At 33.7% G+C, this 15,052-nt stretch overlaps 1 protein-coding gene across 3 annotated transcripts; it reads left to right on the top strand.

Annotated features, from left to right (window-relative positions):
* Positions 1-6,477: 6,477 nt before the first annotated feature.
* On the top strand, positions 6,478-14,327 carry LOC123223610 (histone deacetylase complex subunit SAP18-like). 3 transcript variants are annotated; one of them, XM_044646855.1, is made up of 15 exons: positions 6,478-6,646; positions 6,901-6,933; positions 7,343-7,453; positions 8,006-8,101; positions 8,449-8,523; positions 8,610-9,687; positions 9,780-9,946; positions 10,615-10,764; positions 10,929-11,066; positions 11,192-11,251; positions 11,332-11,371; positions 11,856-12,129; positions 12,268-12,609; positions 12,829-13,417; positions 13,789-14,327. In XM_044646855.1, the coding sequence occupies exons 1-6, from the start codon at positions 6,536-6,538 to the stop codon at positions 8,640-8,642; spliced, it is 459 nt and encodes a 152-aa protein (XP_044502790.1). In that variant the 5' UTR covers positions 6,478-6,535; the 3' UTR covers positions 8,643-9,687; positions 9,780-9,946; positions 10,615-10,764; positions 10,929-11,066; positions 11,192-11,251; positions 11,332-11,371; positions 11,856-12,129; positions 12,268-12,609; positions 12,829-13,417; positions 13,789-14,327. The 3 variants fall into 3 exon arrangements, with proteins under 3 accessions (XP_044502790.1, XP_044502791.1, XP_044502788.1); XM_044646856.1 differs by having other exon boundaries at positions 11,856-12,508; XM_044646853.1 differs by having other exon boundaries at positions 11,856-12,609.
* The last annotated feature ends 725 nt before the right edge of the window (positions 14,328-15,052 follow it).

Here is a 15,052-nt window from a genome sequence, read left to right as displayed (position 1 = left end):
AGGCGAAAGACTATTTTTCACCTAATTTGGTATAAATTTAATTTTTTATTTATTAACTATTAAAATTTTAAATAAATATTTTTTTATTAAAATTTATTATTACTATCAAAATAAAATTGATATTTAACAAAAATATTTTAAAAAATTTAAAAATTTATCATATTTTCTTTTTTTAATTTAAAAATCTAATAAGTTCTCTCATCCAAAATTTAAAAAATAATATTTCTCGTATGAGATTTTTCTAACCATCGTTGCCAGTAATCGCATTCTCTCTCCCTCTTATCTTATTCCTGCTTATCACTAACTCATGAAAAAGATTAACAAAGTCTTCATTTCCATATGAAGACAATATATCATTGTCCTCTGAGTGGCGATGAGAATGCATTGAAAACATGTCTAGAGATAAATGAATTGTTTTCGTTAATTGATAATAATCAGAAATGAAGTATGACTGAAAGAGAAGCTAAGAGAGATGTTGTAACATCCTTCCCTAGAAGTACTACCCACCGAAGGAGAAATGTTACGAATTAATATTCGGAGCGTCTATTTTTTTCTTTTTTAAAAATACTTTAAAATAAACGCATCATTAAAAGTGTTTAAGAAGTATTCTAAGAAAACTGAAAATCTGAAAGCGAATAAAAGATGTATATACTCATATGAAGACTCATCTGAAAGTATCTGAAAATAGGGAGTAATCATATGTAATTGTACCATAATCTGAAAAAGTCAAAAGTCGATAAGAACATGTCACTGTATGCATGTAATATAAACCAGAGATAACCTGTTCCAACCGGATCTACCTACGCTGACCTGACCCTGCCTCGCAGCTACCTCGATCACCTGTACCTGCAATCAGGAAAGAAAAGAGAATGAGTGATAAGAACACTCAGTAAGGGGAAAGAATCAAGTAAACTATCTTTTTTCCTGTTCTAACTCACTTTTGGGACTCAACCTCACATCCTAACCTCTATAAGAGATTGAAGGGGTAATTTAGTTCACTCTTTACTATTTAGGTCATACTTTGTCCCATCTGGTGTCTATTTAATACTTTCTGGAAGCTAACTATAGGGATTTGACACTTTTCTAAGCTCAAACTCTTTTTCTTTCACTACACTATTTCTGAATCTGAATTGAGCTCTACTGCGAGCATGCTCTACTGTGAGCGGACCCTACTGGGGGTCTATGTCCTACTACGGACGTGTCCTACTGCGGACGTACCCTACTACGGGCGGTGTAGTGTAAAGTGCCCCCTCATAGTTTATAGCATGCATGCGACTCTTATATCTTACTAATTTTGCTTCCATATAAATTTATTCATAACTCACCAGACATTACTCTTGGGACGACCCTTGAATCTTGAGTCCCAACCTTTTCTTACTTTTCTTTTTCTTTTCTTTTTTTTTTCCTTTCCTTTCCTTTCCTTTCCTTTCCTTTCTTTTCTTTTCTTTTCCTTTCCTTTCTTTTCTTTCTTTTTCCTCTCCAAACTGTGAAATACTGTTCACAGCCCTGTTCATTTGACAGGGCAGCCTTCTTTTTCATACAATTTCACATTCCAAACGGTTCCTAATTCATACAAGCTATATATCTTTGAAAAGAGGATTCAAAGAGCTTTCTAACAAGCTATAATAGCACTCATAATTCATTCAATCAGGCAGTCAAAACAGCAGATAAAGTCAGTGGCAAAAACTGCCTCCCCTGTTTATTTGATAAAGCAGTCCTTGTGGTTCATGCAATATTTAACAATCCAAATGATTCCCAATTCATGCAAGCTATATATCACTGAAAAGATAATTCAAAGATCTTTCTAACAAGATATAATATCATTCATAATAGATAAGACAGTCAAAACGTGAGATAAACTCAGTGACAAAACTGCCTCCTCTGTTTATTTAGTAAACCAGTCCTTTCCGGTTCATACAAATCTTTAACAGTCCAAATGATCTCTAATTCATACAAGATATATATCATTGGAAAGAGGATTCAAAGAGCTTTTCAACAAGATATAATAGCACTCATAATTCATCAAATAAGACAGCCAAAACATGGGACGAACTCAGTGGCAAAAACTGTAAATATTATGTAACTTTCTGTCATGAACAAAATCACATACATAGACATCCCAAATGGCAAAACAATATTCCTCAACATCAAAATCAACATTTATAACATAGATCTAAGGAACCAAAAGCCTAAAACATGTCACATATCAAGGATGATATCTCTTACCTTGTTTCAAGTCAAATCTTTGCAAGTTAGTTTCCTCCTCTTTGTTTTACTTCCTTTATCACCAAGATCACTTTAAATCAATACCAAAACACACTAACATATTCACATAACATGCATATAAACATAGATGAAAGGGAAAGGAAAGAGATCTTTGGTTCCCAAAACTTCCAAGTGCTTTGTTTTCTTTTCTTCTTATTTTATCTTCCAATATCCCTTCAATTTCTTCCTTTGGCTTCAAGAAAGCAAAGAAAAGGCATGAAGAAATGGTGGCTGCTGGAATATGGACGGAATGATGGAAAAGTCTTCTCTTTCTCTTTATATAATAAGCCTTATCTCTTTCTCTTTTTCTCTTTGTCTTTTTCCTTTTCTTTTCTTTTCTTTTTTCTTTTCTTTTTCTTTAGCTATATATATATATATATATATATATATATATATATATATATATATACACACACACACACACACACACACACACACACACACACATATACATGTAAAACAAATATATATACTTAAAATGAGAAATATCTCTAAATAGAGTCAAAAAACATAAATACCTCTAGAACATATCTGAGGGTATTACAGATGCAGAACGTTATCATCACTGGTTGCCAACAATATATTAGAAAAACTCAAAAGGAAAATATAAGTGTTTTAAATTTTAAATAGAAAAAAGTTTTAATTTCTAAATTTAAAAATAAAAGTATAACAATATTAAATTTTAATAAATAAATAAATATTTAAATTTTTGATAATTAATAAACTTCGATGACATAATCATATGGCCATTGGTCAATTCGTAATTTTTAAGACACTCAGATATGTACTGCAACGCAACCATTCACCGTGTTTGTCACCTCCATTTTTTACTTATATGATGCTCACTTACCTCCTGATTGGCCCGTGTTTCCACGATTGTAACTATTGGATTTGGCGTCTGTACTGTAAAAAATTCCGGGACCAAAGGGTGCAGACAGCCTTCCCTGCAACTTACATAAAGTGACAAAATCGAATTATCAAACAAGAATATATATTGATTATTTAGGAATGAAACTATTTCAACATTTAGGCCAAAATTATCACAAATTAAATAATTAACATTCCTTAAACATGATTTCTACTAACTTTGTTCTTAAGTTGTCACCTGTGTTTATTTTGTAAAATTTTACAATTAATGAGCTCGACTCATATACACTCCAATATCATACCACAATTATGTTTATTTATATATATTTTTAATATGTTTTTGGAAATTAGGAGAAAAATATTAATCATAAAATTTTGTTAAAAAATCTTAACAATTGCAAAGAACATACACTATACTATCGTACCAAAATTTTGTTTTATTAAAAATTATTTTAAAAAATATATAATATCATCAATTTAATTTATCAAAATTTAGATCAATATCTGGATTAACTCAATTCTCAATACATATATAAAAACATTAGTTGATAACAATATTGCCCGAATCAAATAAAAAGTTGTTTGGCTAAATTTAGATTCAGCGTGCCATACATTCTCCAATTCAAGCCAATGTGTCATGGTTTAGGTTAGTTCCTACATGCATATAGCTTTACCTTATGATAAATTTTCTCTGTAGGTGCCATAAGGGTTGCCCAGCGTAGGGCTGGATTCGAGCCGAGCCGAGCTCGGCTCACAGCCAGCTCGGGCTCGGCTCGGCTTTTTAAGGGCTGGCTCGAGTTCGGCTCGTTTTCAGTTCGACTCGGTAACGGCTCGGCTCGGCTCGTTTTTTATATCAAAACGACACCGTTTTGTATATATATATGGATTAAAACGACGCCGTTTTGTATAAAAAAATTTTTAAAAAAATATACCGAGCCAACCCGAGCCAGCTCGGGCTCGGCTCGAGCTCGATCGAGTCAGGCTGAGCCCGGCTCGTTTCGGGCTCGAACCGAGTCGAGCCGAGCTCGATCTCGAGCTGGCTCGGCTCGAATCCAGCCCTAGCCCAGCGTGCTAAATTTTAACAACATTGGCATATGAATGTATTCGCTTTTTGTTCCAATGTATAAAACCAAGCCCCCCTTATTACCCAAAGTCAAATTTGCTACAAATAGTTCAAATAGGACAAGGAAAGTGATTAGTCCCAGCATTAAAATTGGCTCATAATTTCATACTACTTGTTTGTGGTCCAACTAACTTTTTGAACAAGGCCAAAAGACTTATTCTCACGAAGGTGCGGTGAAATTTCAAGTTTATATCATTTAATTTTCACAAATTCAAATATCCATCTATCATCTAAAATCTGTTAAACTTTTTTATTAGAGTCAAAGATAAAATTGTTAATTTACTAATAATATTAAAAAAATTATAATTTTATTTATTTTTCTCCCCAAGTTTTGAAAAGTAACAACTTCATCCTTACTTAAACATTTCAAATTTTAAAAAATGACTATTTCCTTCTATCAAGGTTTTTCTCTTCTCCCCTCTCCGGCTACCGCATTGTCATCGGCGCCATCTTCTTCCCACCCTCACTATTGAAATCGTCCGGACAACCATTGTGGGAGGCTATTTGACGTCTCTTCGTCTCAGAGAGGGATGATCATCCTTGTCCCTCTCTATCTCTTCAGAGACGCATCTCTACTTCAAATGAAGAGACGACATCTCTTCGTCAAACAGTCTCCTACGAAGGTTGTCTGAATAATTCCAACAGTGAGAGTGGGAAAAGGATGGGGCCAATGACGTTGTGATGGTTGGAAAGGGGAAAAAAGAAAAACCTAGGTGGGGGAAATAATCATTTTTTAAAATTTAAAATTTAAAATATTTAAGTATGGATAAAGTTGTTAGCTTTTAAAATTTGGAAAAGAAAATGAGATAAAATTATAATTTTTTTAATATTATTAAAAAAATAACGGTTTTACTCTTAACCCTAGAAAAAAAATTTAATAAATTTTAAGTGATAGGTAAATATTTAAATTTGTAAAAGTTGGAGATTATGAATTTAAAATTTTATTATTCCTTGGATGGGAATAAATCTTTTAGCCTTTGAACAATTATAAGAGAGAAAACTATTCTTATAGCTTACGGCAGGCAACAAGATGGTGGTTTAGGCTTTGTCATTTGAAGAAAACTTTGATTGCGCTGAATAAAACTTCTTTAATGCAAAATTGTCTATTTTTCGTATTGGCCCTTCACTGTCATCTGAGTCTTACAACTATTGCTGCTAAGCACGCTGTGTTTGTTTCCTTCATTGACAGAATAAAGAACCAATAGTACACCGCTAGCTAGCCCAAACACAAGACTTCTATGGGTCGTCTTCCCTTTTATGGCAATGCAGCTCATGTGCGTGGGGCATATATATCATATGTTTCAATTCCTCTGTATTAATTGTTTTGTGACCTGTTCTCCAGGATGCAATTAACCTATAAATGAATCCGAATTAAATCAAATATAAATAAACATCAGTTTGTGCTCAATTGGGATTTAGAGTAGTCAATCAAATTTAAACTCAGTTCAATTAACTCGTAAAAGGAAAAATTATTATTAGCATAGAAGAAAAATAATTATTAAAAAAGTGAGAAAATTATCAAAAAAATAAAAGAATTGTTGGCAAGCTGGTTTTCCTATACAATGAGATCGAATCAAATTAAACATTGATATGAGTTTGAGTAATTCAGATTAAATCCATCCTAAATCAACCCACTAACCATCTTAATACTTTGTAGTCTAAAAAATAACACAATGTTAAGAATAGTTTAGATTTTTATAATAGAGAGTTACGTCAAGTGAAACATTTATTTTAATATAATGATATAAATTATGACAAAAATTAAATAAGTATAATTTATAATTTAGATATCTTTAAATATTCAAAGCCTTTTATCACAATTTAAAAAATTTTTCCTGTTATATGTTAAAAAAATTCAACACTAAAATTTTAAAATTTTTGAAACTTAAAAATAGGGTTGCCTTGAATTCAAACTGCCTAAGTTTGGATTGAATGAATCTATTTCAAATAAAGTATTAGATTTATTTTTATAAAAATAAATCAAGTTTCAATCCGATTCAAACTAAAACCAAATATATAAAATTATTTTTTAACGAAATTGTTCACCAATTGCAAACTGATTATATTAGAATTGCTCTTACATAAAAGTTTATTTAGACCCGTTACTAACTTTTGTGAAGTTTTTGTTACGCTGGTCTTACTCTTAGCAGCCCAACAGGCCCAAACTCGTTGGGCGAGCTCAGCACCGAGCACATTTTCAGATTTTTCATTTATGTTTTGGCAGCCGAACTGCCTACAAGAGACGAGCAATGAGAATTAGAGAAACAGGAACTAGGAGAGATGGCGGGAGTAACAGAAACAGAAATGAGACAAGGAGGCAGGCCGATGTATCCTTCTGCAAGGGGCCCTCCACAGTCTCGACCTCGTTTCGGGCCTGTCGATCGCGAGAAGGTTCTCACTTCCTATTTTCTTTCATATGCCTTGTGTTTTAGGGTTTTAAAGCATAGGTTATTTTAAGTGTAATGTACTGGTTGAATTTCTTATATTTCTTTTGATTCATCTAGATTAATGAGTTATTCAGTTGTTAAGTTTGTGATTAAGATCATTTGGAGTCTTAATTTATAACAGCTAGATTATTTTTGTACCAGATTTGTGTTTTACATATACTGCATGCTAATGTGCTTTTTTTCCCCTTTGTAATGCAGACTTGTCCTTTATTGCTTCGAGTTTTTACTAAGGTATTTCTATTGTTAAGATTCCCAGTTGTATTTGTTGCTCCAGTTGATATAAACACAGGTTGTTGTTGTCTTCCAAAATTCATACTTGCACTTATGAAGGGCGGTTTATTCATTATTCTGCGCAAATTATTATGTGTTATTCATTGGTTCATCTTGTTCTCTTATGTGTGATATAATTTTACTGTTTTTTTTGTGTTAAGTGGGCTGTTTAATAAACCCTATAGTGCTCATTCTTAGCACCTTTTATTCTCCATTTGGTTGAAGATTGTGTATACTCACATTTTTCTTTTCCTCCGGCCACCGCTTGGAAGATAATTAAGACCATTTCTTTTTATATTTTGTTCATGCATTGTGATTTTGTGTTCTATGTGAAAGTTACATTTTGGCTTATTCGTTAGAAGCTTTCCAGATTGGGGGTCATCATTCCAGGGAGGATTTTGCAGTTAGAGGGAAGGAGCCTAGGGATGAGGTTCAAATTTACACATGGAAGGATGCTACTCTCCGAGAGTTAACTGATCTGGTATGTTAAAACAGTGTTCTGCATCTCCCTTTCACTATTTTCTATTTACTAATCTCTTCCCTTCTTCCGTTTCTCTCTTTGTCTTGGTGTGGTGAAGGAATTCTGATAACTTATGAGCCTTCTTTAGGAGCTTGTGCATTTAGATACTATGAGATAGAATATGAAGCTGTTTAATTTCATGAAATGAACCTGAGGGCTGTTCTGATTATTTTAATTTGTTCAAGAGTTTCTAAGGAATACATGGTTTAACATATTTGAGATGAGAAGACACAAGATTTCTTTAATCTTGATGTAGAAGCTTGTGTGCCATTGCTCAGAATAGGACTTTCTTGTACTGACATTAAAATAGGAGAGTAGACAGAGAGAACCAGTAAATTTTTACTGACATTATAACATTATCAATGTTTCATACTCTTATCACATTGAAATGGTTACTGAGTATTGCAAAGTTGCAAGGGATGAGTATGTTGTGGTTTCCTCTTCTTAGTTGGTAATTTAATACTATTTTTCCAGTTATTTTGGCAGCATTAATTAAACATGGTTCCTTTACAGGTCAAGGAAGTAGCATCAGCTGCTAGAAGAAGAGATGCGAGACTGTCTTTTGCTTTCGTGTATCCTGATAAGAATGGTCATTTTGTATTGAGAGAGGTCTGGCTGTTTCTCTATAAACCATTTGCCTACATTTTTTTTTCTCATTTATTTGTTTTCCTTTCTGTCAGAGTTGCACCAAGTAAATGATTTTGCATGCTCGTCACCAATTTGCTACTTTTCATGGTTTCATGAATATTTTCGTGGTCAGAGCGTGCAATTAATTGGTGAAATTTTATGCACACCTTACTTTTTGTATGGGTCTATACAATGTTGGTAGTGAGCACGCATTAAGTGCGCTGGTTGATGACTTTGCAATGTTGGACTGAAATGTGATTTATTGAAACATATTGGAGTGAAATGAATAAAAGGGTTACAATAATAGTGTGATTTACTTGTTTGTGAAGGTGGGGAAGACTTTCTCATATGGAAATGGAAGGCGACTAGATGATGGCAAAGCATTGGCTGAACTTGGTTTTGAGGTAAAAGGCAAACTGCCTTTATGCTGTCTGTCTGGATTATATTTTCTTTTTGTTTTTCCTTATAACTCCATATTCCTCTTATCCAGATTGGAGACTACTTGGATGTGGCGATTCTTTAAAAGAAGTTTTCAACCGTAATAACTCTTTTATAGATTGGTTGTCGTGATTGTGAAACATTATCATGGAAGGCTTTGCCTGCAATTTTCGCTGATCTTTGGCTTCACATGTGCTTGAGGTGTATGGTGTTATTAACATGAGTTGATGTTGTGGTGAGTGACGTTTTTAGAACATTAGGAAAGAAATTGGCCATGGTAGATGATTTTTACTTTCAGTTTGGAAATCAAACTCCCCGGTGTAGAATGAATCAAAAAACCCCCCACGATGGGTTTAATAATTAGAAAACTTGATTAAAATGTTTTTAGGTCATCACATCTTCACTACCATCACGATTTTCTTATAACTAGAGTTAAATTTAATCTAAATCGAATCTAAGTTTAATTTGAAATCAGATTGAATGTAAAAGAGTTATTTTGAGGTCTATTGACTGAAAATCTGAAACAAAAAATTATTATGTGTTTTTGGGCCTAGATATCTTTGTTAGTTATACTGACGCATATTCGTTTGAGTCAGTGTTGCTGCTGGTGGTCGGACTAGCTTTGATTGAAACTGCATTAAAATTGTATATTTAATTGCATTATTAGAGATTTTCTTGTTGATTAGATGCAAATGTGAACCTAAATTAAGATTTCAAATAATAATAATAATTTGGAAATTAATTAATAATTCTTTATAATTCGCCTGAGAATGGAAAAAACTAACAAGTGATAAAGTTGAAGATAACGTTCCTTTCCTTGCCCTACTTATATAAATATATATTTCTAATTATATGATAACTTTATGTCTACGTATACATTTATATAGCAAAAATGTGTATACTCATGTCTGGTCCCAGGCCCAGCAGAGGCGCAGCGCTGAACGACGCCGTCTAGTCCGAAAGCGAAGATCCGGTGCTTCCCTCCATTCCATGCCATTGTTGGCTGTTAATAATTCTTTGAAAATTTATATTGGCTCTCAATCATATTATCCCGCACTGGTGTCCGCTTTTTTCTTCGTCTATTCGCTTTCTTATGCCTTGCTGCCGACTCTTACTCAACTCGTCCGCCAGTATTTCTCGTCTCCACATTCTTTCAAAATACGCTCTATCAACTCTCTCTCAGTTTTGACTTTTTTTTTTTTTCCCTATTACTTGATTTCAGGAGGTTTTGATAGGTAATGACGTTAAGCCGGGGAGTATCCAGTACAGGTCTTCACAGAAAAAATGGTGGAGGACCTCGATTGCCTATTGTACTCGTCATTTTCTTCTCAGTTCTAGCGCCGTTAATTTTCTTCATCGGCCGAGGGATTTACACTTCTACATTCTTTGGTTAGTTTAGTTCTTTATTAATTCTGTAATTAATTTCTCCATTTTTTGTCTGTGTATTCAGATCTCAGTGATTTCACTCGCACATTTTACGTTGTCTTTAGTGTGTGTTTTGAATATTTTGTCCGCCTGCTTTCTACACATACTGTCCGCTTTTTATTTCATTTTGGAAAATGCTAATTGTTACATTGTCGCTTTTTGATTATCTGTGTTTCTTTTCTTGTTAGCAAAGTTCAAGGTGTTACAGTTTCTGCTTTTGATAGTAAAAATATTAGGTGCTCTAATTGACAAGAATTACAATGATAGTCACAGTTTACAAATTTCTCGGCTCAATATTTTCGTTTATCACCCCACATATAGTCAGTATAATTTATTAAATTGTTAAAGGTATATGCTTTATGGTACTGTAAAAAATATATTATTTAATTATCATTATACCAACCTTAGGCATCCTTAGGCACAAATAATATAGTTTTAGTGCTATTATTCAGTCATCATTTTTTGTTATGCATTGTTGCCCTAAAATAGAAACTATTATATAATTGGATGTGAAAACTGTTAATTTATACATTATTGTGTTCTTGCCATGTTCATTTTTCAAATCTTTTGGGTTTTGTGTTTGTTTTAACTTACTCTCATGCTTAGACTTATTTATATTATTTTATTTTCAGATTCAAACATATGTACTGTTTTGTGGTTATCTTTTGGATGATAGATTCTAGTTTCTCTTTTATTTCCTGCGCTAAGGGAAAGGATGAAAGAATTATTGATAAGGGAAAAGTTTTTGGCTGAATGGTGCAGACTTTACATTGGAGAGAAAGGTTGGCATTGGCAATATGTTAAATCTATTTTCTTCAAAGAGGCATGTGCAATTTGGTGAAAAAAAATTTTCAAGTTTTTTTTGTTCCTAATTTCTCAAATTAGTTGTAGTATCTTGGCTTTAATTTTATTAACTACTTGGAGCTCTATTTTAACAATTTTTAAGGTCATTGATGTTATTGAGGCCAGCACAATTGATTTGGGCCCCTTGAGTTTTGATTCTTTGAGAAAGAACAACATTTCTGCTTGATGGAGATTTGTTGCAGTAGAGACTTCTGTTGAGAATAATGCTACAACTTCTGAGGTTAGGATAACTTGGCTGTTTGGTTTAATATAGCACACACTTTTAATTATTCTTTGCTGCAAACTTATCACCTTATAGTTGCTGACCCCAATGATGTTTTGGATTGTTATTTTGTTCAAAGCCAGATCAGATAGCAAATGTGAGAAGAGAAACACCCAAGTGGAAACATGACAATTTTTTGGCTGGTAATGTCTATTGTTATGATTATGTGGATGTTATTGTTGATACTTTATTGCCTGTGGGCTGATCTGATTGTGCCTTACAGATCATTCTCAATTCATTGATACACCTACAAATCAATATCGGTGGGTAAATGGTCTCCATATCTTTCATGCTTTTAATAATCATATGGTTCTTGTACTGCTTATATGTATCTTATTGATTTGATGTTATTAAGATATCATTTCAGAAACAAATAGCAATTTGATTTTGTGAGTTTGGTTTTGATGGTTAGGGCTAGACTCAAACCGAGCCCGTTCGAGCTCGAGCTCAGCTCGAACAAACCCGAAATGAGCCAGTCTTAGCCGAGCTCGAGCTATTCACCAAATTTTCCAATTAAAAATTTTGATACAAAACGATATCGTTTTGATCAATATGTATTAAAACGACGTCATTTTAATAATGAAAAACAAGCCGAATTGAGTTCGAGCTTGGCTGTCACTAACTCGAGCTCACCTATATGTAAACCGAGCCGAGCTTGAGCTCGGTTCGGCTCGAATCCAGCCCTATTGATGGTGAAAGTTCATCAGTCTCTGAGTCATAACATTGTTTCTTTGAGGCATAATGCAGCAATTGAGAGATAAAAGGCATGAAAAGCAGGCTGCTGAGATGTTGTGACAAGATGATGAAGCTATTGTGAAGCTGGAAAATGCAGCCATTGAACGCTTCAAATCTGTAGACTCTGCTGTCCTGGGAAAATACAGCATATGGAGGAGATAAAATGAGAATGAGAATTCCGATTCTTCTGTGCGGCTGATGCAAGATCAGATGATAATGGCAAGAGTATATTTAAGTATTGCAAAGGTTTAGGAGAGGCAACAACTGATGCGGATTTACATATCAGGTGGCTGCACTTTGGATCTTTAATCTTGACTGGATTCCATTTAGTTTGCTTTCATTTTTTAATTTTTCCTGTGGTTCTGGCTTTTTTAACTTTGTTTTATTCGATGTCTTTCATGTGTGGCGAACCTGAGAAAATTAGAGCAATGGGTCAAGTTCTGTCAAAAGCAAAGAGAGCAATTGTATGACTGTAAGTTGGTTACTGCAAAGCTGAGAGAGCTATACTTCAAACAGCAGATGAACAAGTTAGAATCTTAAAGAAACAGAGCACATTTTTGAGTCAGTTGGCTGCCAAAACAATTCCAAATGGAATACATTGCTTGTCTATGCGCCTTACCATTGAGTACTATCTTCTTCCTCTAGAGAAAAGAAATTTCCTAGAGGTGAGAATTTGGAAAATCCAAATCTCTATCATTATGCTCTCTTTTCTGATAATGTCTTGGCTGCATCAGTTGTTGTCAACTCAACCATCATGAATGCCAAGGTGATGTTCACTGCTTGGCCTGTCATATTGTCATAAGTTCACTCTATTTTGAAGGTTTAAAATATTGTGGCACCCTTCAATTATTTCTGTTTTTCTCATTTTCTTAAATTTCATTGAGACTGAGTTCTCCAATCATTAGGCAAATGTCATGTATCTGCAAAGGGGAAGTTGAGCATTATGAGAGCTTGACCACAATATGCTTCTTGCCTTCTATTGCAGGATTCCTCAAAACATGCATTCCATGTTGTGACCGATAAACTCAACTTTTGAGTGATGAATATGTGGTTACTTCTCAACTCTCCTGGAAAGGCAACTATTCATGTGGAAAATGTTGATAAATTTAACTGGCTTAACTCATCCTACTGCCCTGTTTTGCAACAGCTTGAATCTGCCTCTATGAAAGAGTATTATTTCAAGGCAGATCATCCTGCGACTCTTTCTTATGGGTCTTCAAATCTGAAAGTATCGTAACCCAAAGTATCTCTCAATGCTTAACCACCTCAGGTTCTATCTCCCTCAGGTCTATCCTAAGTTGGAAAAAATCCTGTTCCTTGAAAATGATATTGTTGTCCAAAAAGACTTGACCAAATTGTGGTCAGTGGGTCTTCATGGAAAAGTGAATGGTGCTGTAGAAACCTGTGGTGAAAGCTTTCATCGTTTTGACAGGTACCTAAACTTTACAAACCCACATATTGCAAGACACTTTGATCCAAACGCTTGTGGATGGGCATTTAGGATGAATATGTTTGATCTGAAGGAGTGGAAAAAGAAAGATATCACTGGCATATATAACAAGTGGCAAAATATGGTTAGTCTTTCAAATCTCTGATCTGTCATAAACGGGTTTCTTTTCTCATTCCATTTACAAAGATTATTATGCATGCTAAAATATAATTTTTACTCAAGTGTGACAAGGAAATTCTGCAACTTCTACTTTTTTTTTTATATATATATATATATACAAACTAGCTTCAAACTGATTCATTCAATCACATATATACTAAAAGTGATTTTCTGTACTGATTTTTGGCCTTGAAATTAATATTGAGATCTTAAAAGTTAAACTATTTTGTTTCACCATGTTGAATTCTAACACCATGCAAATAAAAGAGCAAACAAGTACAATCTTACAACATGATGACTTTCTTTTTTAATGTTTCTTTCTGTCCCCCTAATTAGAATGAAGATAGGACACTTTGAAAGCTTGGCACATTGCCTTCGGGACTGATTACATTTTATGGTCTGACTCATCCACTTGAAAATCATGGCATGTCCTTGGTTTGGGTTACAATGCTAGTGTTGATCAGTCAGAGATTGATAGTGCTGCAGTTATCCACTATAGTGGTAACATGAAACCATGGCTGGAGTTGGCAATGACAAAGTATCGATCATATTGGACCAAGTATATAAAGTATGTTCATCCCTACCTTCAGAGCTGTAATGTAAGTGAATAAACCTGGTAATGGGCATTAAGGTAGTGTCAAATGCTCTCTTTCTTTCTCTCCAGGGATGGAATTCAGTTTTTCATGCTACATGTACCTTCTCTCTATTCGGCATTGTTTACTGTTCTTTGTAATTCATTAGATTCATTCTTAGTCATCAACTGAAGCAAGATAACAAATTCTATGTTTACCTGTAGAATCACCATTTTTTTTGAGAGATGTTCAATTTGAACAGGAAATAGTGAACCTTATATAAATGTGAATTTTCTGTGTTCATTAAACAGATCTTTCTTTAGAGAATATAATATGTTTTTATTTCTCTACTTCTATCAAGGCTTTCTTTGCTTCTATCAAGGCTTGCTGTCTTTCAGCCATTATTATAGTTAACTGATCATTGGTTTTCTAGAACCTGACTGCTTTAAGGAATGCATATGCCTTTACTTTTCTTTGATATTTTCTCTGTATTATCCCACTAAACTAGGTCATTCTTCAATGCATGGTTCTGATCAAAATTTCTTTTGCGCCAAGTTCCACTTTTGATTCATTATGTAAAATTAGCTACTCTTATTTTGTAGTTATTTTTTTAATTTGTTTATATAAGTTGATTTAGTGTTCAGTTTATAGTAAGTATATCATTTGATTGGGGTTGGCGAAGACAGTGCTGAGGAGGTCAATTTGTGCACTCAAGGTTGCTGCTAAGCTAGTATTCTTAGAGCTGGGATACTTAACAATTTCATGTACAGCAATGAACCACCAATGTCTGTGAGCTATTTTAATTCCAACAGAAACAGCATAAGAATTATGAATCATGATTTTAATTTCAAAATACTCTTTTATCTTCTGAAAAAATAATATATATTTTCAATATTTTTTTGAGGACTTGGTATTTACCAATGCATCTCAGTGTAATTCACTCGGAACCCTCTGGTTGATGCTGTTAGAAACATGGATTATCTTGATTCTAGGTTGTTTATATTTTAGATTATATGCTCTCGACATTA

The sequence above is a fragment of the Mangifera indica genome, chromosome 8 (genome assembly GCF_011075055.1).
Source record: "Mangifera indica cultivar Alphonso chromosome 8, CATAS_Mindica_2.1, whole genome shotgun sequence".
Lineage (NCBI taxonomy): Eukaryota > Viridiplantae > Streptophyta > Magnoliopsida > Sapindales > Anacardiaceae > Mangifera > Mangifera indica.
The sequence above is the reverse complement of the archived record's forward strand: the minus strand, read 5'-3'. Positions and strand labels throughout refer to the sequence as shown.

Excerpts from the sequence above, each read along its gene's own strand:
- LOC123223610 (XM_044646855.1), top strand. The coding sequence starts at position 6,536 with ATGGCGGGAGTAACAGAAACAGAAATGAGACAAGGAGGCAGGCCGATG. Across the intron at positions 6,647-6,900 it reads GGCCTGTCGATCGCGAGAAG|ACTTGTCCTTTATTGCTTCG; the intron begins GTTCTCACTTCC and ends TTTGTAATGCAG. Across the intron at positions 8,102-8,448 it reads GTCATTTTGTATTGAGAGAG|GTGGGGAAGACTTTCTCATA; the intron begins GTCTGGCTGTTT and ends TTGTTTGTGAAG.